The sequence below is a fragment of the Heterocephalus glaber genome, unplaced genomic scaffold (genome assembly GCF_053883595.1).
Source record: "Heterocephalus glaber isolate CG9 unplaced genomic scaffold, H.glaber_assembly_v1.0 deba00001666, whole genome shotgun sequence".
Classification (NCBI taxonomy): Eukaryota; Metazoa; Chordata; class Mammalia; order Rodentia; family Bathyergidae; genus Heterocephalus; species Heterocephalus glaber.
Window position 1 is genome coordinate 21,494,855 of NW_028258406.1, and position 24,158 is coordinate 21,519,012.

A 24,158-nucleotide genomic window follows, 5' to 3' on the forward strand; every position below is an offset into this window, starting at 1 on the left:
AACTTCCACTAACTCCTAGGAATCCATCCTCAAAGACTGCATTAAAAGTTTAAAAATGAGCTTTTGATTACAATTTATATTCAATACAGCTTTATATAGCTATAACTTAACATAGAAAACCTAGGGAAAAATCAGCAAAATGTGCCTCTGCTGCATTTATTTATCCAACATGGAAAGGAAATAGTAGAAGAGGTCAGAAGATAAATCTTGGGATTGAGTGTTTTACAACAAAAAACTAAGGGAGAGAAGTAACAAAATTCATGTACTAATGGGCCTTGATTTTCTTTTCTTTTCCTTTGCTAGCCAATTTAGTGAATAAACTCTAGAGTGGGCTCTGTTGAGGCAGAAGGGTTATTTATTTGGGACATAACCAATATTTATTTCATCTGAAATGTTCCAACATGTAAGAAAAGGCTGCTCTTGCACCTAATGAAATTCATAGTGCCTTTGTGTATTTCCTCCACAAATGATAGCTTAAACTAGACATTGTTATAAGGCATGCATATGAAATAGTTTGTTTTGAAGAATTAGATTAAATAAATCATTTTGGAAAAATGTTAGAAAATAACTTTTGACTAGTACATGGCGACAACTATGCATGGCAGAGCAAGGGAACTGAGGGTAACATCTTTCTTATGGCTGTTAGTAACCAGTGTGATGTGCCTGGAGATATTTATTAGAGTACAATGCTGGGGAAAGGGTACGCTGGGAGCAGTACCAATCTGGGGCCTGCCTCTGAACAAGCACTGGAGAGCTCCTTCCTCAGCTAGAAAGGCCTCAGCTATATAAAGCTGTGTCCTGAGGTCAATTTAAACTGCATTTGTCTCTAGTTCTAAGAAACACAACTGAAGTTTAAAATGTTTTCAAAAGGCTAAGAAAGCTGTAGAGCTGCAGAGTTTATCTTCAAGATCAAAAAAGAAAAGCTAAATATGTAAAAGTATGCATATAGTATTCTCTCATTTGTGCAAAAGACACATAAAATTGTATTTGCACGTGAAAATTCTGGAAAAACTGATACGTAAGAAATGTTCGGAGGTAGGGGAGAGACATATTTTTCTTTCTTTTTTTTGTTAAATTCTTTTATTGGTACATTTTAGGTATACAACACAATTACATTTCTCATTGGGAATTGTACCTTTACATAATGCATCTTTGTTCTTATTTTTTCCCAATTCCTAGCCCTCCCTTCACCCCCTCCACCCTTCTCTATTTACAAAGACTTTATTGCCATTTTTTCCATTTCTCGGCATTTTTCCTTTCCTTTCTTTCCTTTTCCCTGCCCCTCCCACTTCCCCTACCTCTTTGGACCTTTTCTTCCTATTTTGCATTATTGATTATTCATTCTAATCATTGGTATGTTTTAGGTATACAATATAATGACATTCATCATTGGAAACTTGCACCTTTACATAATCTCTCTTGGTTCTTTTTTACTCTTGCCCAGCCTTCCCTTCAATCCCTCCATTCCTCCCTATTTACAAAGATTTTGTTCCTATTTTTCCATTTTCTCATATTAATTCCATTCCCTTCTTTCCATTCCCCTAGCCCTCCCACTTCCTTCCCCTTTGCCCCTTTTTTTCCTATTTCACATTACCTATTAAGCATTTTAGTCCTTATTTACACTTCCAGTTCCTTACACCAGAGAAATTATTCGGTATTTATACATATGTGTCCTATTTATTTCACTTAAGAGCATCGCCTCAATGTGCATCCACTTAGCTATAAATGTCTCTAATTTCTCATTTTTTATGGCCAAGTACTACTCCATTTTATTTAAAAAACCACATTTTCTTTATCCAGTCTCCAGTTGATGGGCATTTGGGCTGTTTCCAAGTTTTACCTATCACAAACTGTGCTGCTATGAACATGGGCACACATATATCACTATGGCATGATTCTTTTAATTCTTTGGGGAAGATCCCCAGCAATGGAATAGTGGGGTCAAATGGGACTTCCAGTCCTAGTTCTTTGAGGTATCTCCATACTGATTTCCACAGTGGTTGCACCAGTCTATACTCCCACCAGCAGTGGAGCAGTGTTCCTCTTTCCCCACAGCCCTGCCAGGATTTATTATTGGTTGATTTCATAGCAGCCATTTTTTCTGGAGTGAGGTGGAATCTCAGTGTTCTTTTCATTTGCATCTCTCCAGTGACCAGTGATGTTGAACATTTTTTCATGTATTTATTTGCTATTTCTACTTCTTTGAGAAATGTCTGTTCATTTCAGATGCCCATTTTAGGACTGGATCTTTAAATTTGGGAGGTCTGATCTTTTTAAGTTCTTTATAGATTCGAGATAGTAGACCTTTGTCTGAGGAAAAGCAGGTGAAGATTTTTTTCCCACATTGTGGTTTCTCTTGCTGTGCAGAAGCTTTTTAATAAGAAGAGATCCCACTTGTTGATTGATTGTGCTAGTTCATGGGCAACTGAGGTTTTGTTCATAAAATCTTTTCCTAAACCGATGAGACATATTTTTCTTTAAAGTATAAAAGAATTTTTCATCATCTTTTAAAAAACCATGTATCAAGCATTAATTTTTCAATTAAATGTTTATTCTTAAGTTTAACCCATTTCCCCAAAGTTTATGATCCCAACTTTGTAAACATCACTTTTAAAATGTCTTCATTTTAAACTCATTACAGAGTTGTCCAAAATAACGTATTCATATTTTGAGCCCCAAATTGTGCATCTCTTTTAGTGATGAACATCAAGCCCAATTTGAGCCCTGCTGGCAGGCATTATGACTCACTCACAATATATTGACATTAACTCTAATGTTTCATGCAAACGATGGCCAAGATACAGTCAGACAGAAGAAATGATTTTTTTTTAAGGTTAAATTTCGGATATGACAGCTATGCCTTGTACTAGGCAGTAGCTCCTGGGAGTTTCCCGGTCCGATAGAGGATGGTGGGCATCCTCCTCCTCCCGGCCTGGCCCAACACCCCAGGGACCCGGGTCGCACCACAGCTTCTCAGGAGCGCCCTGGGGTCTGGGCCGAGCGCCAGCACAGGATAGGACCGCGCCGCCAGAGCCCGGAGGCTACCGCCCTCTGCGCCGCGTCACTGGCGCCTGGGCTCACGCGGTGAGCACCTACCACTGGCGGGGAAGAGAAGGGGAGAGGCCAGGTCCCTTCCCCGGCCTGCGGTGCTGCGCGGATAATCCCAGCTAATCCGTTTGGCGCTAAATTTAAAAGCGTTAACCCGAGGGCAGGCTGGTCCCGAAACGAAACTGAATACGCTCATAGGGCGCGTCCTTGCTGCGCCAGTCCCCGAGCGCGCCGCGCCAACTGGAACAAACCCACCGCGCGCCATCTTCGCCCTGCCTTCGCGGATGCCGGGCGTGCGGCGCCGCGCGCGCGGCCCGGAGGAGGAGGGTAGCATGGCCGCGGGCGCGGAGTGCGCGGATGGGGACTGCCCCCGGCAGCACGTGTTCCTGATTCCAGGTAAACACGGCCGCCGGTGCCTGGCAGCGGCGCTCGGGCCTGGCCTGAGAGGGCGCGGAGCTGCGGGATGGGACTGTGTCGGGGCGGACTCCACCTGCGGCCCTGCACTCAGCTGCCTGGGTTCCCTGCCTCGAAGATCTGGGGTCGGGTCTCTACGGGACTGCCAAACCCAAATTCTGGTCACGTGTCCTAGCCCACGGAGGTTTCCAAACCCGGAAGCACCAAAAGGGACCGGCTCTGACCCCCTAGGGGATCGGGTGCGCTGAGAGAGTCCCCAAGGTTTGTGCCTTTGTGGGTAACGTGGTGTTCCCCATTGGGCAGCGATTCCAGTGTCAGATCTGTTGGATCGGCACCAAGGATCCTGTGGGCCCTAAGTGGTCTTGGAGACTGCTCAGTGTTAATATAACCCCTCCCCTGCGACCAGCCTGGAATGGCCTGGCAGGAGAGGGGGGACGCTACTTAGTGGCGGTTAGCCCAAGGCTGGTTCAAAGCCCGGGAAGATAATGACGGCAGGACTTCCAGAGCCAGGGCTTCGGCCTCCCTGTGGATGGTAACCACAGAGGGGACAGTGGACAGTGGGTGCCACATAGTGGTGCCATTAAGTGGCAGAGTAAAAGAAGTTTGGGCCAGGGCGCACAAGTCAAAATGGTTGGCTGTTTTATAGATGATACATTTAAGAGTGTAACATTGAAAAGGGGAAAATAACCTGTTCACTGTATTTAGTTTTGAGATTTAGCCCAGCAAATGCAGAATATTTTTGGAGTAAATATACTCTGACATACAGTTTACCTATTAATCCAGGTTTTTATAGTGCTTATTGAAAATTGTTACATGGCAGTCTCAAGACTTTTTTTTTTGCATGTATGCTTAGCGCCCCTCTCCTTTTTGTGAGGAATTACACATGCATGAAAATACTGATTTTAAGTGTGCAACTGACTCAGCTTTTCATATATCATGTCAGGGTCAAAAAAACTTTCTGGGCCGGAGATTTAGCTCAGTGGTTACGCCACCTGCCTTGCAAGCCTAAGGACCCAGGTTCAATCCCTGGTACCAAAAAAAAAAAAAAAAAAAAAAAGAACTTCCTTGCAGCTCCTCATGCCCAGTTATGTCTCTCCTGACCTCTGTCACCAGAAATTAGTTTTGCCTATTTGGAGACTAATGTACCTCTTTGTGTCTGGCTTCTTTCAGGCAGCATCATGTCTGTTGGATTGGTCTATGTTGTGTGTAGTAGTGGTTTGGTTTATTGGTTGGTTGTATTTTCATTGCTGCTTCGTGAATATCCATACTGTTGTATCTCTTCTACTGAGGATGACATTTGGATTGTTTCCTGTTTGTAACTATTATGAGTTACACTTCCAAGAACATTCTCTTGAAGCTTTTGATGGACAGAGATACTCATTTCTCAAGGGTGTATAGTGGGAAATGAAATGGCTGGTCCTGTTTGTATATTTAACTTTAGTAGTCACTGAGACATGGTTTTCCAAAGTGGTTGTACCAGTTACTGTATAATCCCACCAGTCGTGCATGCGAGTTCTAGTTGCTCCACCTCCACAATCAGAATGTTTGTATGGTAAAGCAGCTAATGCAAAATTCAGGGTTTTGGAAGAGTCTAGGAGAGGGCAAGCTGTATACTGTATAATGTGCTTTTCATCACAAAAACATTATTTTTGTCACATCAGTAGAATGTGGATTTGTACAATTGGAACTCTAACATTCTTTGGGAATCAAGTAGATTGTTATTAGATATACACATTAGCTGATGATCATTTGAGTTTTTTATTTTGTTCTCTGTTTAATCAATACTGACATCTTTATTCTTAAAAGTGTGTTTGTATATTGTTTAAAACACAAGAGCCCTCAAATGAATTAATACTGAATGCATCCCTGAAAATTGTAGGTTTAATATGTGTACTGGGATAGTGAGAAGAATTTCAGCCCAGTTCCTAATCAAAGCTGATACATACCATCCCCTTTTAAGCACTGAGGCGGATAAGCAGCTGTTAGGGCACTATAGCACTGTGTGGTTAGGCAAGGGTTAGGCTACAGTTAAAGCTGAGGGTTCCTTTTCTGCTTCTAGCTGGCCTTTAGTGCCACCTGCAGGCTCTGAGGGTACAAACATAGCTTGATGGCTACTACAGTGGTTTTTAAACTTAGAACATCAGTCATCTGAAAGGGGGGCCTCACCACAGAGGCTCAGAGTTAGTGTATCTGGGCTGGAGCCTGGCGATGTGCATTTAAAACAAGTTCCCAAGTGCAGCTGCAGCTAGACCCAATATCTCTCCTGGGAACTATAGCAAGGAGGACTAAACTCTGGAGGGTGAGACTGAGAAACAGAATTCCCAGCCTCAGAGTTAGCACTTTTTTGGAGGGCCAGAGTTTATATCTGGTCAGGAAGTGCACGCAAGTCAAGGGAATGAGGTCTGCCTTCACAGTGCATGCTGTTTTCCCAGCAGATGGGAAATTAAGGCCAGTTGTCCATTCAAGAGCAAGAGACTATATAGTGTCAGCTGAATGAGCACCACAACTACAGTGAAGATGAGCCTTTAATAAAACAGATTATATAAAAATGTTCAAGAGTATTTGTATTCGATCTATATTCAGGGCATCTGTATTCAGTTTTAGGAAACTTCTGGGATCTGGAGAATTCACTCTGTGCTGAATAGTGAGCCCATTATCCAACAGGCCAACAGAATTTTAAACCAATTTATCCATGGGACAGTGGAAACCCACCTAACCCACCTGATGATACCTTTTCTAACATTTAAGTCATATTGTTTTCAAGTTGTACATCACAGCACTCTGTTATATCATTAAAGATATATTTAAAAGTTAGATTTAGATCACTTTGCCTCTAGTTTGCAGTTTTGTTTGGGGAAGCTGAATATCCCAGATAAACAAAAGCTGGAACTTGGAAGGGTTGCTTCTGAGGCACTCGTTTTCATAGGCAGGTGGAGACAAAATGGCTTCGCATTTCAGCAAAGTAAGCACTCTTTTCAGTTAAGAATGGTCTGAAATGTTTCTCTAAAATGGCCTGGGAATACTAGGCTGTTTGCTATGTTGATTACTCCAAGAGGCCATTAGGATCTCTACTTTTTTTGGACTATGCTAGAAGTTTCCATTCCTTTTTGCTGCCCTAAAAGTAAATATTTTAGTAATTTTAAAATATTTTTCTCTAATCTAAGTTTTGCACACTTGTCAGTTCTACAAACTGGAATGTACCCAAGTGGGAGGGTCTGCTGGGAGCACCTAGAATGTAGGTTGTTTGCCTTGCTGTTGGGACTGAACCATTAATGGGAATACCTCCCAGGAAATGTTGGGAAACCTTGATGTTATGTGAGGAAAAGAAAAGAAGAACAGAAATTATTGTTACATCTATCCACATTTAGGCTGATTAAAATGTCCCTTTATCAGCCTCCTTATTAAAAACTGGGCTTCAAACTTCTTAGACAAGTTTTGCAATAAACTTATCCCCCTTTATTGTATAAAACTACATGATAAAAGGTATTTTATGAAAGGTTGTATTTGTTATCTTTTTCCTCACAGATGAGTGGTGGCCAGTTTTTAGGGGTAGAGGGGTAGGCTGTTGAGAGAGAAAAATCCCAAGCCTATGTATATTAGGCATTTCAAGTATAGTAAGAGCTTTTCAGCTTTTTAACATGATGGTCATAAATCATAATATCAACATTGCTTCTCCAATCAAAAAGCAATGATAGAAGTAAAAGCATTATATGGATTCATGCTTCAGAGCTATCATCTCATTAAAATATTTTAAAAATAAAATTAAAAATCATGATGGAAGAAATTTATATTAATGTTGTCACTTCTGACAATAGTCTCATAGCTTTTTATAAGTCTAAAAGAAACATGTTTTGTTTGGAGAGGGGAATAAAAGTGAAAGTATAAAGCGTGTGCCAAAGGAAGAACTACTTTTAGACTGCATTGACTTTTCAGTGACTTAAAAAAAAAACAAAAAAAACTTTTTTACTCTTACTGAAGGGTGAATATGTGGTTAATCTCAGAAGAAAAGTTGAAGCAGGATTTTTGCCCTTTGTCAAAACTGTTGGTGTATATATACATGCATATGTGATGTTTGTGTTTAGAAATATGTTTTGTGGGCTGAAAGCTCCCTTACTTTCTGAAGAGCATATCAGAAGGGAGGAAGCTGGCCTTCACTTGGCATGTGGTAGAGAACCTTGCCAATCCAAATGCAGACTTGAGATAGCCTCTGAGTGATTCAGCTGAGCCTTCTGGAAAAGATGCCATTGACTCCATGGCTCCTGCAGATAGTAGGGATGCAGGCAGTTTTTCAGTTGTCCAGCATAGAGCATTTTTAACATTTTCCACATGAATAGTGGGTCTCACTTTGTCTTTAGAAAATATTTTTTGATGGGGCCTGGCTGACCTTTATGGTCATTGGAGCTGCTTCCCTGGCTACCTGAATACATTCTGAAAGAATGGACCTGGTCAGTTGTCTGTTAGTATAATCAGGCTGTTTCCTAAGCCTGATCTTGAAAGACCTGGAGTAAGTAAAAACTTGTGACTCTCACAAATTTATCTTCCAGGGCAGAAAAACTCATGAAAGGGAAGTAAGCCATGTTCATAATTTCAAATTTGTATAGCAGAATAGAAACTGCATGAATTCTGCTATATCCTCTGAGCTTTAACTATGGCATTAAAAAACAAACAACTAATCAGTGCTCTCCAAAGCCTGGCTATAATGTAACACCTAAAAACTAGAGTCATGCTATTTATTAGCTCTGCGTCCTTGGACAATTGCTTCCTTACTGCAAAGCCTCTACTCTTCATCTCTGCAGTGGAGAGACCATCATGGTCTCATGTGGTTATTGTTCGTGGTTACACCTAAGCTCTCTCCAACCTCAGGCTCTTAGCTGGACCTGAGTATTCCCTAAATATTTCCTGAAAGAATATCTCATCTTCATATTCTTCCTACAGTGTCTTTACTCACACAGTCCATTTTCCTCCCCTTCCACCTCTATTCAAATTCTGCCCTTTCTTTAAGGCACCAGTCAACTTTCTTTTCCATAAAGCCAAGCCATTTGCTCAAGACCAATTTCCCTTTGTATGCCTGTGACTTGGCCTCAGCCTGGAATGGTGTCTGCTCTTCCCTTTTTCTACTGGCAGATTTCTACTTTTCAGGACTGGGGTGTAGCTCAGTGGGAGCATGCTTGGCCAGCATGTGTGAGGCCTTGGTTCCAACCCCAGTACTGAAAAAAGAGAAAAAAAGAAAAAAGGAAGGAAGAGAGGGAGGGAGGGAGGGAAGAAGGAATCAGAAAAAAACCCTCTAAAAAATAATTCCTGCTTATCCTTGTAACCTAGCACAAGGTCACCTCCACCAGGAAGCATTTCCTTTGGGTCTCCCTTCTTGTTGATGTCAGGTTAGCGGTACCTCTTTGACCACCTGCTCATGTCATCATGGTTATTCATTTCATTATCATTTTATACAGATGTGTATTTTACACCTAATGTCTGCCCAGAGCAAGGGTGAATCCAGGCATGTTTTCCCTGAGTATACATTAATTTCTTGGTGGGTACGTTGGCCTTCAGCATCTGAGCACAGCCTTTCCCAGGCTCTGAAAAGCAGCTTCTGGACTTTTGTTTAGAGTTTCCTAGAAAACAGTCATCTTTTCTAGGGATGCTGTTTGCTAAAATGAAAGGCGATCTGTTGTGCCAGTTTCACTATCTGCACCTGAAAACAGCTAGACTGGTGGCTGGCCAAGGTCCCTCCCACCAGGGCTGACTCTGGTGAGAGCCTTTCTGCAGTGATCAACCCACTTCACTTCACTGTATTTAAACTGCTGTTTGTTGTCCTTGGCATCTCAGTTTTGACCCATTAACTTTTCATTTACACATTTCCTCCCAGTGTTTTAAGAATAACTTAGAATACCCAGTAAAGACAGTTTAGTAATGCAAAGAAAAATAAAGAACAAAATAAAAATGGGAGCGATGATCCCATGCTTTTTTTTCCCTGTTGGGTCTTCCTAAGAATCCTTAGTAACCTTGATTATGGTATCTAAAAATAGAGTGAGTGGTACTTTGATGTCTGTCCTTTTTCCCCCCATGTAGTGTGGGTGTGTGTTTCCCAGAGCTTATCTTTTATGTTCCAGAAATTAGACAAGAGTCTTGAACAAATGTCATTGCTTCCAGCTCATAAAAGCATTTGGCAAAAAGGTGACTATATACTAGGTGACTACATAGAGGTGACTACATACATATTATACTACATAACTTATGTAAAAGACTTAGTGCCTGGTGGGTAGTAAATGGCCAATACATATTAACTGTTATTTCTTATTTTACATAAATTAGACACAATTGTCCCTTTGTCACTGGTATGTGTTATTTAAAGTTCAAATGCCAGGAAAGTAGCAGTTTCCTTTTTTGTCATATCTAGGTTGGATTGGTAAACAGGTGGAAGATTTGCTGCCAGTTAATGGTGACCCATGGAATATATACATTTGGATCTTTACAGTGACCAGGAGCAAACTGCTGTGGAACCAGTAAGATATAAGGAACCAGAGTGGCAGGCTTGAAATAATTGGGAAGTTTAACATATTACTGAATCTGAAATAGCCAGCAAAAGTGACAACCTGCTTCTGATTTGTCTGAATTTTTCTGTTTTGAAAAAATACTTTTATCCAGTATGACTTATGTCATCTTTTACGTAAGAGTCAAAAGGAAAAAGTATAAAGCTTACTCTTTGAAAAGTAGAGTGTGAAATCTTGTTTTTCTGTACAGTTTTGGAAGAGGGTGTTGCTCATGAGTAAATTTTCTGTATAAGTGAAGTTTGACTTGAAATATCAAAATTTGATTTTACCATTTCTTAATTGAATTTCTTCAAAAATTGAAGAATGAGTTCATCTTTACTAAGTATATTCCATTTGGAAGAAACATTGCCAGATACTTTTTACTATACATTTTTTTTTTTGCACAAAAATAACATTGTATCCTGGCTTTTTAAATAAGATATGCTAGTTCTAATTTAATCTTTTCTATGAAGGCTAACTTTTCATCCTGCATAACTCTGCTTGGAATTTGTGACATAAACATACATATACATACATACATATATAGATATAGATGTAGATATAGTTTTGTTTGGTTTGGTTCTGTTTTTGGGACGGGACCTTGCTATGTAATTCAGGCTACCCTTGAACTGACTGTGTAACCCAGGCTGGCCTCAAACTTGTGGCAGTTCTCCTGCCTCAGCCTCCTGAGTACTGGGATTACAGGTGTGCACTGCCATGCCTGGATGTGACTTACATTTTGATGTTTTATTTTCTACATATTCTTGACTTTCCAATATAGCTGGAGGAAGAGAAACTGATTCTTAATTGAGCACTTACTATATGTTCTAGGCACTTTCACATACATTTCATTTCAAAACAAAACCTATAAACTAGTTATTAGTCTGCTCACTTTATAGTTGAAACAATTGAGGCGTAGAGAAGTTGAGTATCTTATCCAGGGTCGTACTGCTAAGTAAGGAGAGGAGGTTAAGGGTTGGAAATGAACCTCCTTACCTCCATTGTTCATTCTAAGCTGACATCATTGAAGAAATAGGTACCAGTTAGAAACAGTCCCTCTCTTTTGTTTTTCTCCTTCTTTGCCAATACTGTACATTCTAAAAGCTGGTTGTTTTGTCTTTCCTCAAAAGGAGCTTCTGAGCCTTTGGGTGACATGGGATAACCCTGAGTTTTCTAAAGTTAAATAAAAACTTGAATGTTAAAATAGCTTTTAATAGTCACAAGTAATTTTGTGTGTCTAGTACCAAGTACAGACTGAGGAATTTCTCAGAGGCTTTATAGCAATACCGTCTTTTTTTTTTTTTTTTTCATAATAGGCCTTCAGAATGCAGTGAGAGAAAAATCTACCTTTCCATAAAAGCAATAAAAATTCTGGCAAAGATAGTCAGAATCAACTTTTTCAGAACTCTTGAGATCAACCAGTGGCTTCCAGCAGTCTGAAGAGTGTTTATTTCAGAAAAGCTGCTGCATCTCATTAAGAACAGCAGAGTTTGTGGCATTGTAACTTGAACTATTTAGTCTCCCTCCACTTAGTTCTGCAGTAGCCTTGAAAACTAGCAGTCTTGAAAACTTGATCCTTGTAAAAACCAACAGTCTTGCCACTGCTAGACAACACAAACCTGATTTGAAAAGCCTGAGAAAGTCCCATTCTCAAACCATTGTCCCATTTGACCTGCCTCACATTCTCTAGAAAAACCCCACTGTTGTTATTTTACCTGACTTGGAGCTCAGAGCTTGCTCTTCAGGAAGAGACCCCAGGTATTTGCCAAAAACATTCAGTGGCGATTGTTTAACATTGCAGCTTCAGAGGGGGCAGTACCAGTTGGGCAAAGAGTAAGCTGGCCAGAAGCTTAGAAGATTTGGGGAACAAGATATCCGTAAGGGGCATTGGAAAACTCTGACTTATTCCTAGGAACTAGAGGGATGTGTGCCTATGCAGGGCTGGGTATATGCCCAGGAAAACCCAGAGAAGCCCTCAGACTCTTACACTCACTGACTTTGAGGCCCTGGGAAAACAATAAATAAAAGAGCTAAGGCAGAAGTTTGAAGTGCCTAAGGGCTGAGGGCATGCCCTCAGGTACCATGGCATACCCCCTGAGGTACCATGATTGAAAATCATTTACTACTATTGTCATTCATGTGGAAGCTAAAAGAAGTTGATCACATGTGAACTCCTAGAGGTAAAATAGAGCCAGATGTGGTGGCACCTGCCTGTAATCCCAGGACTCAGAGACTGAGGTAGGATTGCCATGTTTGAGCCAGTCTGGTCAATTTAGTGAGACCCTGCCTCAAAAAAAGGAGAGGAGTAATTGGTGGTACAGCTCAAATGTGAAGGGCCTGGGTTCAATTCTGTACTGGAAAAAAAAAATAAAGAGAATAGAATTATTGGTAGTTAATGGGGTAAAAAATTATAAGTACATGAGAGAAATAAGTTCTAGTATTCTGTAGCACAATAGGGCAGTTAATAATTTACTATATATTTCAAAATGCAATAGCTGTAAGAGATGTGTTTGAGATGATAGTTATACTAGTTACCCTGATTTGATTATCATGCATTGTATGAATGTGTCAAAATATCATACTTTACCTCTGTTAATATGTGCAATTATGTTTCCATTAAAAAAAACCCACGTTTTTGTGAACTAGGTTGAGTACAGGAGCTAAAGACTTATTAGTTGGTGAGGCAAATGCCTAATTTTCTTGACCCCTTAGCTGTCACATCAGAGAACTTAGGCAGTGAAGGCTGGGCAGACCTCCTCATCTGTTATATCTTATATCATAAGCTTTCATATTTTATGTATTTCTTCTTCTTAGCAGTTGTTTCATTTGCAGTCTACATTTGTGTGGTTATTTTGTCCCATCAGAGCCCAGGTCCACTTGGGCAGGCAGCTCTGGGATTCATAAACTCCATATCAATAGAAGATTAAAGATATAAAATGTAAGGAGAGGAAGACATTTTATTGGAGACAAGGAAAGGAAAAGAGATAGCTACCCTGGTAAATCAGAGTAGTGGGCCCTAGAAAGATGGAGAACCCAAGGGCCCTTTGTTCCTGGCTGCTTTAATTGGGTGCTAGGGCCCTCCCCCTACCTAGAATTTGTCATAATCTGATTGTTTTTTTGGACTGTCATAGATGGATTCCAGGCCCCAATACCCCTAGCCCCCTGTGCCATCTTCTGCGTGCACATTTTTAAGTGAGCTTTATTTGGCTTTTCTTTGTCCTTTCAAGGTCTTACCTCTAAAATTTATGGAGACCTTACATAGAGGGTCAAGTTAGTAATTAAGTAAAGGGGCTAGTGCACTAATATAATGTCTGTAGAGTGAGAATGAATATCGATAGGTGTATGGGTGTATGGGTGGATGGATGAATATGTATAGATGTATAGGTGTATGTGTTTATATACTGTACTAAAAAAAGAGCTTTCTTTTAAGTGGCCGCCCCTTGTCTCCTTTGTGTTTTACTGGAGGTGGGTGAGGGAGGGGCAGAGGCCTTGGTTTCACAGAACCTGTCTTCTCCTATGCTCAACCTGGCTTCCCCTGTGTTCTGCCTATCTTCCTCCCCTCTGGTCTTGTTGATTGCTTTCTTTAGGGAAGTTTTAACTCTTTCTAGCCAGGATTAGCCAGAAAGCCCAGTGAGTCCTTTCCCTATTTACAGACCCCTTTTCCCTACAGTTTGACTTAGAATCTGCCTCTTCCATGAAGTTTCTCTAAGCTCTATATGGGCAGGGCCTGGCTCCATTTTTTACTAGTCAACAGTTGATAAATGAATAAGTGAAGTAGATAGGAGACACTAATTCCAAAATGTTTTCCTCAGTGAAGAGAGGCAAAATAACCTAAGCACAGAGCCTCACTTGGATATGTGTGTTGAAAGATTCTGTCCAACAGGAAGTTGTCTGTATAATGTGAAGAAGCCTATTTTTCCCCCACCAAATGACATTTTAGTGTTACATACACTTGTATATCCTGAGAGCATATTTCAGAGAACATTGGCATCTGTAATGTCATTAATGTCAGTATTATTTGAAGGTAATAATTTTAAAAGTTCTTATAGCTTGACATTTTAAGATATAGCTAATCCTCTGGATTTACTGTTCTTCATGGAAAAAATAAAAACAGTACTTCCCTTGGATAGTTATTAGAAATATATTTTTTTACTTTTGGCATTTAAATTTTTAATTATTTTAGACCTTGGAGGAATGGGAAAGCTGAAGTAGAATGTGTAAGGATTGCTAGATCCAAAGTTTTCCTTATAAAAGAAAAAGAAATAAGCTAGATGTATTGTAATCCCAACACTTGAGAGGCCCAAGCAAAAGGATCACCATGAGTTTGAGGCCAGCCTGAACTGCTTAGTGAAACCCTGTCTCAACAAACAAAAAGTCAGCAATAATTCATTAAATTAAGGTTGAAGAGTCTGCTGTTATTGTATATAAAGTGGTATATTGCTGACATACTTTTTCTAGGCTTTGAGATACATGAAGATTTGTGATATTGGGAAAGTGACAAACAGCAGAGGGGGCAAAAGAGAGAAAATGACAACTTGTCTTAGTATTTTATAAAAACTTTTTTAACAATACTAAACTTTATCTTTCAAACTTTTTTATCTGGAAGTAAGTTGTGAAAGAAAAGTCTTAAAAGATTCTTAAAATTGAATCTGCATGATTCCATTTATATAATGTTCTTAAAACAACAAAATTATAGATCAGTAGCAGCCAAGGCTGAGGGGTAGGGTAGCGGATCTGGACAGTTTTTGCTTCATGCATTTCTGAACCTCTGTATTTGGTGCACAAACTTAGGAATGTTATGTCCTCTTAGTTAATTGACACATCTGCCATTATAAAATGGCCTGGTAATTTTTATCTCTGGTAATAGTCTTTGTTGTTAATAGAGCTGCTTAATCTTTCCTTTGTTCAGTGTTCTCATGATAAACACAATATATCTTCTTTTACCTTTTATTCTACCATTCTTTGTATCTAAAATGTGTTTCTTAAGGGTTGTATATAGTTTTTATTTTGCATTTATATCCAATTTGACATTTCTGTATTTGTTAGGATGTGTAGGCCATTAATGTTGAGTGTCATTATTGATACAGTTTGGATTGCTACTTATGGTTTCTTTCATCTGTTCTTTGTGCCTCTTCTATTCTTTCTGTCTACATTTGGATGAAGTGAGCTGTTTTTTTTCACAGTACCAGGAATCAAAGACAGGACTTTGCACTTGCGAGGCAAGCGCTGTGCCACTGAGCTAAATCCCTGGCATGAGCATTTTTTTATGAATCTGTTTTTCTCTCCTTTGTTGTCTTATTAGTGACAGCAGTTTTTGTTTTGCAATTTTAGTGACTGCCTTACAGTTTATTGTATACATATTTAAATGATCACATCTACCTTTGAGTGATATTACGTCGTGTGGCATATGGTATAAGAAACTTAGAATAGTTTCCTTATATGTCTGCCCTCCTGGCTTTCATGCTATTGTCGTCATACGTTATATGTACACATACATTATATAGTCCATACTGAATTGTTATATTTAAACAATCAATAGTATTTAAAGAGATTTAAATAATTAAAGAACCTTATTTTTTTTTTAATTTTTTTGGTACCGGGGATCAAACTTGGGTCCTTGAGCTTGCACAGCAGGCGGCGAAACCACTGAGCTAAATCCCTGGCCCCCTCTTATTATTTTTACCTTGTATTCCCAGTTCCTTTGTTTAGAATCATCTTGTCTTCCAGAGTATCAAATTCCTTCAGTCTGAAGGACTTCCATTAACATTCCTTGCAGAGTGGGTATGTTGCTGATTATTTCTTTTCAGTTCTTATATATCTGGAAAAAAAAATCTACCTTCCACCTTTTTTCCCCAGTTTCTCTGGGATATGGCGTTTGCTTTTAGTACTTTGCAGATGCTTCTCCATTGTCTTATTGCTTGCATTATTTTCACAAGAAATTTGCTATCGTTCTTAGTTTTGGTCCAGCGTATGTAATGTGGCTTTCTCTCTTCTGACTGGTTTTACAATTTTTCTTTTAGTCCTGTACACTCTGTGTGTGTGTGTGTGTGTGTGTGTGTGTGTGTGTGTGTGTGTGTATGCGTGCATGTGCACTTTGGAAACATTAAGCATCTTGGATGTATGGATTTATAGTTTCCACCAAATGTAGAAATGTTTCATACAGAAAGTATTTTTCTGGCTTTTTTCTTTCTTTTGGAAATTTCATTTATACATATATTAGGGTGCTTGACATTTTCCCATATAGTTCACTGATACTCTAAGTTTTTCTCTGTTTTCATTTCAGAGGATTTCTATTACTGTATCTTCAAATTCATTAATCTGCCATTATTCCCATCTGGTATATTTTTTGTCTCTAGACATTCAGTTTAGGTCTTTTTAATTTGTGTGTGTGTGTGCATGACACTAGGGATTGAACTCAGGGCCATCACATTAAGTGACATCCCTGGATTGGGTTTTTTTTTTTTTTTTAATTTTGAGACAGGGTCTCACTACATTGCTCAGACAGGGCTCAACTTGGAATCCTCAACCTTCCAGAGTGCTGAGATTACAGGTATATACTACTATCCCCAATGGGTATTTTAAAACAAATCTTAATTGTCTACTCAATCTGTCCATGAGGAATGTTGGTTTTAATGGTTTTTCCTATAAATTGTATTTTGCATATGATACTCCTCTTTCAGTATTGATTTTTTTTTTCTCAAAAAAGAGTCATGCTTGTCTACTTCTTTGAATGCCTAGTAGTATTTAATTAGATGCTACACATTGTGAATTTTACCTTTTTGGGTGATGAATATTTTTTATTCCTATAAATATTCTTGAACTCTTAAGAATAAAATAAGCTACTTGAAAAGGGTTTTATCCTTTTAGCTCTGTGCTTTTAAAATTAGTTTGGTGAAACTGGAGCAGCATTTATTTAGCCTGTGCCTGTTTCTTGCTGCTGAGGGAAATGTGAGTGCTCTTCCTCATCCTAGAAATGATGCAGACAAGGAATAGGCGCAGTTCAAAGACCTGAGTGAGGATGAGGTAGTATCTCTGTTCAGATGATCTTGGGTGACTTCATGTGCATGCATTGATCAATACTCTGTTGAGTACTCAAGTAGGACCCACTGCAAGTCTTTGAGATTTTCTTCAGTTCTATCATTCTCCTTTCCTGTGAGCTGACTTGTGATCTCCAGCCACCTTGGTGTCTTTGGAACTATCAGCTCCATTGTGTGAACCCAGGGATTCTGTCAGGCATCACGTGGCTTCTCTCTCTCTCTCTCTGCACCATCACCTGAAAACTATCTTGAGGCAATAAGCCAGGGCAGTCCTAAGGCTGGCCTGGTTTGTTCCCCATCTGTTAGGAACCACTGTTGTACATGGCTTGGTGTCCAGGATCTCGAGAATAGTGGTTTTGTGCATTTTGTTTGGTGTTTTGTTCTCGATTATTTCAGGTGGAAAGGTAAATTGAATTCTGCTCATCCATCTTGTTGAAAAGTAGACATCTCAAAATTAGGTTGTCTTTTTCTTTATGTATTTAATGTCACAGTTAGTTTAAGAAAAATGTTATATTTTAACCATTTATGGATAAGCAAATTTCTTAATATGCTTGCTACTTTTTTAATGTATGTAAATGAGCAGTAGAGCCAAAGGTGTGAAGACCATAGAAAATAAAAGAGAATAACAGCTCCCTTCCTTCCCTAAAACTTTCTGTTTTGCTCTTCTGGTAGATTGCTGCTGTGCTTTATCAGAGCCTCTGTGTTTCTTTCAGCAAAGGACACTTTAAAAAGTTCTGTAGATCTGCAACTCAAATATATGGAAGAATTTATCAGTAAAATTGTCTTGTTCTTTCTGTTTTAATCTGGATCATTAAAACACTGACAGTCAAACAGTGTAGGTGAAACATAATGAGGGGACTTGGGCCACCATCTCAAGCTCCTAGGGCAGAGAAGCTGAGCTGGTCCCAGAACCCGGAAGGAAGCTCCCCCGCTGCCATCCCAAGTTCCTAGAGCAGAGAAGCTGAGCCGGTCCCAGCACCCAGAAGGAAGCTCCCCCGCTGCGATCCCAAGCTCCTAGGGCAGAGAAGGTGAGCTCCGTGGGTGCCAGAAGCACCCCCCCCACCCCGTGGAAATGAGAAGATACGTAAACAAGTATCAGAAACAGACTTCTGGATCACCTACAGCAACCCCAAAGGGAAATGAGATGGAACAATCTGATACTCAACCACCTGGACTTTCTGAACTGGCAACAAAAGAGGATCTGGGAAAAATGAAATCAGAAATAATTACTCAGATAACAGAAAAGATTTTGCTCATGGTGCAAGACATGATTAATAAATCTAGAGAGGACACAGATAAAAAAATAGAGGATCTGAGGAACATGATGGAATCCCAACACAGGAAACAAATAGAATCCATAAAACAGATGCAAACAGATTTCCAGGAGATTAAAAATGCCATCGAAAGTCTGTGCAGCAGAATGAACCAATGTGAGGATAGACTTTCACATATAGAAGATAAGATTGCAATTAGTGACCAGGAAAAGAAAAATTGCTTTAAAATTGTAAAGGAACATGAGAAATCAATCCAGCAGCTGCTAGATGATACAAAGAAGAATAACGTAAGACTGATCTGAGTCAATGAAGAAAGAGGAGAAAGTGCAGATGACATAAAAAAACTGTTCACAGAAGTGATGCAGAAAACTTCCCAAGGAGGGGAAAAGAACTTGACATACAGATAAGTGAGGCATATAGGACTCCAGCTACCCTTGATCATGAAAAAATCTACACATAGGCATATAATAGTTAGGATTCCAGAAATCCAACAGAAGAACAAAATTCTACAAGCAGTGAGAGAAAAGAAACAAATCACATACAAAGGAAAGCCCATCAGAATCACAGTAGACTTCTCAATGCAAACCCTCAAGGCAAGAAGAGCTTGGAGTGATGTATTTCAAGCCCTAAAGGAAAACAGCCTCCAACCCAGATTGATGTACCCTGCAAAAGTATCTTTCAGAATTGATGGAGAAATAAGATACTTTCATGATAAAGAGCACCTCAGGAACTTCATGAATATCAAGGCTGCACTCCAAAAAATTTTAGTCAATACCCTAGGAAAAGACAATGAGGATCACAACCCCGGGAAACCCAGCAGAATGAATCCATTGGGCGTGACAAATTAAAAGCAAAGGTGGAGAATCCAACAAAAAGAAAAAGTCCTGACAAGGCTTTTAAAACTTTTAACTTCATCTCCCCAATGAGGGTATAATTCATTCTTGTTATTGTACTGATTAGTATTTTTCTAATTCTAGAGTTGCATACCTTTCCTTGTGCTGTATTGGCTATTTATCATCTTATGTCTACTTTTTAATTGGGTTGTCTGTTAATGAGCTCTAAGAATTCTTTATATATTCTGGTCATAGGTTATACGCATTGCAAATATGGTCTGTTTAAGGACTACTTTTCATTTTAATGATGTCATTTAAAGTTCTAAATTTTGATGGAATCTCATTTATCAATTTTTTTCTTTTATACATCATGTCTTTTGTATACTGGGTAGTTCTTGCCTACCCTAAATTCATAAACATTTTCCCTTATAATTTCTTCTTAAAGTTTTATACTTTTAGGCTTTCATACTTAGGTTCATAGATCCCTTCAAGTTATTTTCATGTATGAAAATAAAGGGTTGAGGTTAATTTTTTATATACAGATACCAGGTGTTCTAGTGCCGTTTGCTGAAAACACTATCTCTTCCTCAGCTCTTGAATTGAGTTTATATTCTATAAAATGCTAATGTTAAATAATCTTTCAAAACTCAGTGGACCATATATGTGTGGTTCTATTTCTAGATTCTCTGTTTTATTCCAATGATCTATATGTCTTTCCTTACACCAACACTGCCTTGATTACTGTAGCTTTAGAAGAAGTCTTAAAATTAGGTACTAAACGTCTTCCAACAGTTGTTTTTTTTTTTTTACTTTTCTAGGTCCTTTGTACTCCTACATAACTTTTAAATTTCAGTATCCAGTTCTTCATTTATAGCAAGTATACACAGACCTGAATTTTTATATATACCTTGTGTTTTCTAATCCTGCTAAATTCAAATACAAGTTCTGGGGGCTCCTAGAGATTTCTTAGTATTTTCTCTGTAGATGATCATTTCATTTACATATAAAGATTTTGCTTCTACCTTGCCAATCCTATCCTAATTGTGTCATTTTATTGCCAGGCTGTTTTGGTTTGTGCCTATGTTTCAAAGTTTAATGGACAGATAAAGAGTAAGCATATCTGCCCTTGTTCCCCACCTTAAAGAGAAAGCATTGTATCTTCTCCATTCATATAAGGCATTCTCACTGGAAGTGTGGAGTACATGTCTTTAATCTGTTGAGAAGGTTCTGTTCTACTTCTAGTCCCCTGATAGCTTTTACCATGAACAGCTGTAGAATTTAGTCCAGTACTTTTTCTCCAACTACTGACAGGATCATATGGCTTTTTCCTGTCCTCTGTTAAAATGATGACTTTTGGGGGTGGATCTTCCAATGCTGAACCAACACTGCCATCCCTATAACAAAACCACTTTCTACATACTGCCAGATCTGACTTCTAATAGTTTGTTTTGTTAAACAAATTTCTATCCATGTTCATACTTTTTTTCTTCTATTTTCTTTATCCAATTTCAGGATTAGCACAATGTTGAGTTCCTAAAATGAGGGGAGAAGTGTTCCTTCTTTTTTCTGCTTTAATTGTTTGATATAATTTATCAGTTAAAATGTATATGAGCCTGCTGTTGTCATATAGGTAGGTTTTCAAGCTAGGAATATACTTTCTTTAATAGGTGCTATTGAAATTTTATATTTCCTCCAGAATTAGTTTCATTAATTTGTCTTCCAAGGTACTTCTTAGAAGTTGTGAAATTTATTTCAAAACATTTTTTAAATATGGTTTGTATATCCTTTTAAATTCTGTAAAATCTGTGGTAATGTCTCCTAGATCTTGATATTGTAATTTAAAAAATGTATAATTGATATTGTGTAACAGGAAGTAAAGGTCTAAAGGAGCAGGGGAAGTGGGAGGGGTAAGGGAAAGGAAAGAAGGGAAAAGAAAAAATATGAGAAAAGGAAAAAAATGGAAACAAAGTCTTTGCAAATAGCCAAGGGTGGAGGGGATGAAGGGAGGGCAAGGGAAGGGGAAAAAAAAAGAACCAAGAGACTCATGTAATGGTACAAGATCCCAATGGTGATTGTAACTGTATTTTATACCAAAAATGTACCAATAAACTTAATGGGGAAAAAAGAAAAGAAAAGAAAAAAAATATGAGGGGACTTGCCTTACTAGATATTAAAATAAATCCATAGTAATATTGGGATGCTTGTGCTAATATAGATACAGATTAGAGGATAGAATAGATAGTCTCATAAATGTATCTTAATATTTAGCCTAAACATGATATTTTAGTGATGAGTTATGCAGTAGGTGGTATTGGTACAACTAGCCAACTAACTGAAAAAAAACTAGATTTCTCCAATATGGTATATATATGTGTGTGTGTGTGTGTGTGTGTGTGTGTGTGTGTGTGTGTGTGTGTATATATATATATATATATATAGTTGTTTATTTTTGAGACAGGGTCTCACTATGTAGTTCAGGCTGGCCTCAGATTCACTGTGTAGCCCAGGCTGGCCTCAAACTCTGGCAATCCTCCTGCCTCAGCCTCCCAAGAGCTGGGATCATAGGCATGTACCACTACTCCTGGCACCCCCATATATCTTATACCCAGATATAGCCTAGATAAGTTAAAGATATAATTTTAAAATATTAGAAGGAAATAGGGGTAATTCACATGTTTTGGAGGAAGAGAAAGTCTGACACAAAGGACTCAAACATAATGGAAAAATTATATAATTACATAAAGATTTTATATCTTCTGTTTGGCCAGAAAAAGATTACTATAAACAGTTAAAGTCCTTACTGTATAAAGAATTAAACAACAAGAACAAAAAGGTAAATACCCCACTAGAAAATGAACAAAGGATATGATTAAGTAATTAGAGTTAGAGATAAAAATAAATGTCAAGAAAAGTTTATTATTTTTAAAATGTTATATTTCATGATAATAGTATTAATAGTTATCAGTAGCTATTTTTTTTACATTTCTGTTTGAATATGGTAAGTACTTTAACAGAGTAGCTAGTTCAATTCTTTAAAAGGTAAGTTTTGTAATATCATCTTATATATGGCCATTTAGACAGGTGATTAAGACCCTTGCCCTAAATGACAAAGATTGTAACCCCAGTCATCTGACTCTAGAATCCTGTTCCTCATCACTTCTCAAGAAAGTAAATTATAGCTACCTAAAATCTGACTCCAACTTACAGAGAAATCAATTTCTCAACATCACATAGCTTATAACGGATAAAGTGAATTAAAATTTTTTAGGATAATATAAGCAAAGTGAGCAACAAAGCAAATGTATCTTAATTTTACAAATTCACTATTTCTTTTCAGAATATTTAAAAGATGCTTCAAAGAAAATGAAGAATGGCCTTATGTTTATAAAATTGGTAAACCCATGCTCAGGTAAGCTCCCCTCCTCTCCCCTCCCCTCATTCTTTTCCCTTCTCTGATGATGATAACTTGAATGTTTTCAAACATTGTGGTCAGTGTATATGCCTCTGTGTCTTCTTTCTGAATAGCTTTTAAAGATAAAATGGCATCACCAAGATACATCATGTACAGGTACAAGTTCCCAATGATAAATGTAAATGTATTATATACCTAAAATGTACCAATAAAAGAATTTAAGGGAAAGAAAATAAAGTTAAAATGGCATCATGAGGTAACAAAAGCAAGGTGGTGATATTACTATTCTTTCCAGATAATTCATTTGACCAAAACATTTTTAAAGTTTCTTGTAATTTTTGATCCATGGAACTTTTCAGTCATCAGAAATGTTGGCAAAACAAACAAAAGGAATGTGTTTGAGTTCTCTCTGAAAACAGATGAATTTTCTTTGGCTTTCTTAAACCAACCTTAACCAACTTCTTAGTGTACTTATCCAACATTAGCCTCCATTTATATTCATTTTCTTTTCAAAGTAAAATAAACAACTAGAGTAAAAAGCCAGAAGGCTTTTACCTGACATGTCAAGATTTTGATTACTTTCATTTTTAGCTGTACTTTCCTTATTTTGTACTGACCAAAAAATAGTACCCATCAGAGGATGACTTTTTTTATTTGTTAAAACCGTTGTATATTGAAGAGATTCATATTTCATTGGAAAACAATATTAACTTTATGTTCAGTGCATCTTCAGTTTTATATTCTAATTTTTTAGGCAGAAATATTAAAATATACTCTAAAGACATAGTGACATTGTGGTGTTATTTGTGTGCCGTTGTTTTTCCATTAATTTATAGTTTTGAGTAGACACCTGGTACTTAGCAGATTAGAGCATTCTCCTCGTGACTATTGTACTTAATAGTGGAAGTAATGGAGGGCCGAGGGGTAGTACCTTGTTGGAGAGGCATGTAAAGAGAAGCAATGAGAGAGAGGTGAAAAAATTTTGACTTCTTCCAATGTTCTTTTCCTCAAAGTAAAATTGAATGTAATTGGTCACCTGTATTGTTTAGAACCCATAGTTATGCCTAAGCCTAAGTTGAGGTAAGAAATATTTCTTTGAGAAGTTTTAGATAGCAATAAAGGTTCTAAAGCATTTAACAAAAATACAGGTACAAAAGAAAGTCAGCCTTTAAAAATTTGTTTTATCTAAATGTCTATAGACAACCAATGAACAAATGTTTATATTTGCTACATTGACAGTGAAAACTAATGGCTAACATCTGGTGAGTACATAGTACAGTATGTGCCAAGTACTGTTTTAGGAAATTTACATGTATCCTGTTTTTTCAGTCCTTACAAAAAACCGATGAGGCAGACTCAGTATTGCTCCATTTTACAGAAGGGGATAGCAGAGGTACAAAAAAGGTTTATGTCATCTCCCTAAGGGTATATGCCCAACATGTGTTGAAGACAGATCCAAACTCAGAGTCCTTGACTCCAGACATTGTGCTATAGTTGTAAAAAAATTGTTTTTCATGGGTTGAAGAGATAAACGTGCAGATATTCACAGGCTTCACCCTCTACTATCCCTCCCCCTTTTTAATAAAAGAAAGAAACAGAAAAATCCATCCAGT

The 24,158-nt window shown here is 38.1% G+C and overlaps 1 protein-coding gene across 3 annotated transcripts in view; it reads left to right on the forward strand.

Annotated features, from left to right (window-relative positions):
* Positions 1–3,083: 3,083 nt before the first annotated feature.
* The window catches only part of Rnaseh2b (ribonuclease H2 subunit B), a 92,709-nt gene continuing 71,634 nt past the window's right edge, over positions 3,084–24,158 (forward strand). For 2 of the 3 annotated variants that reach the window (XM_013072021.3, XM_013072020.3), the window contains exons 1-2: positions 3,092–3,444; positions 22,471–22,542. In XM_013072021.3, the coding sequence (XP_012927475.1) occupies positions 3,333–3,444; positions 22,471–22,542 (184 nt within the window). In that variant the 5' untranslated portion in view covers positions 3,092–3,332. Of the gene's footprint in view, positions 3,445–22,470; positions 22,543–24,158 lie in introns of all 3 variants that reach the window. The other variant, XM_004844140.4, reaches the window with a different exon arrangement.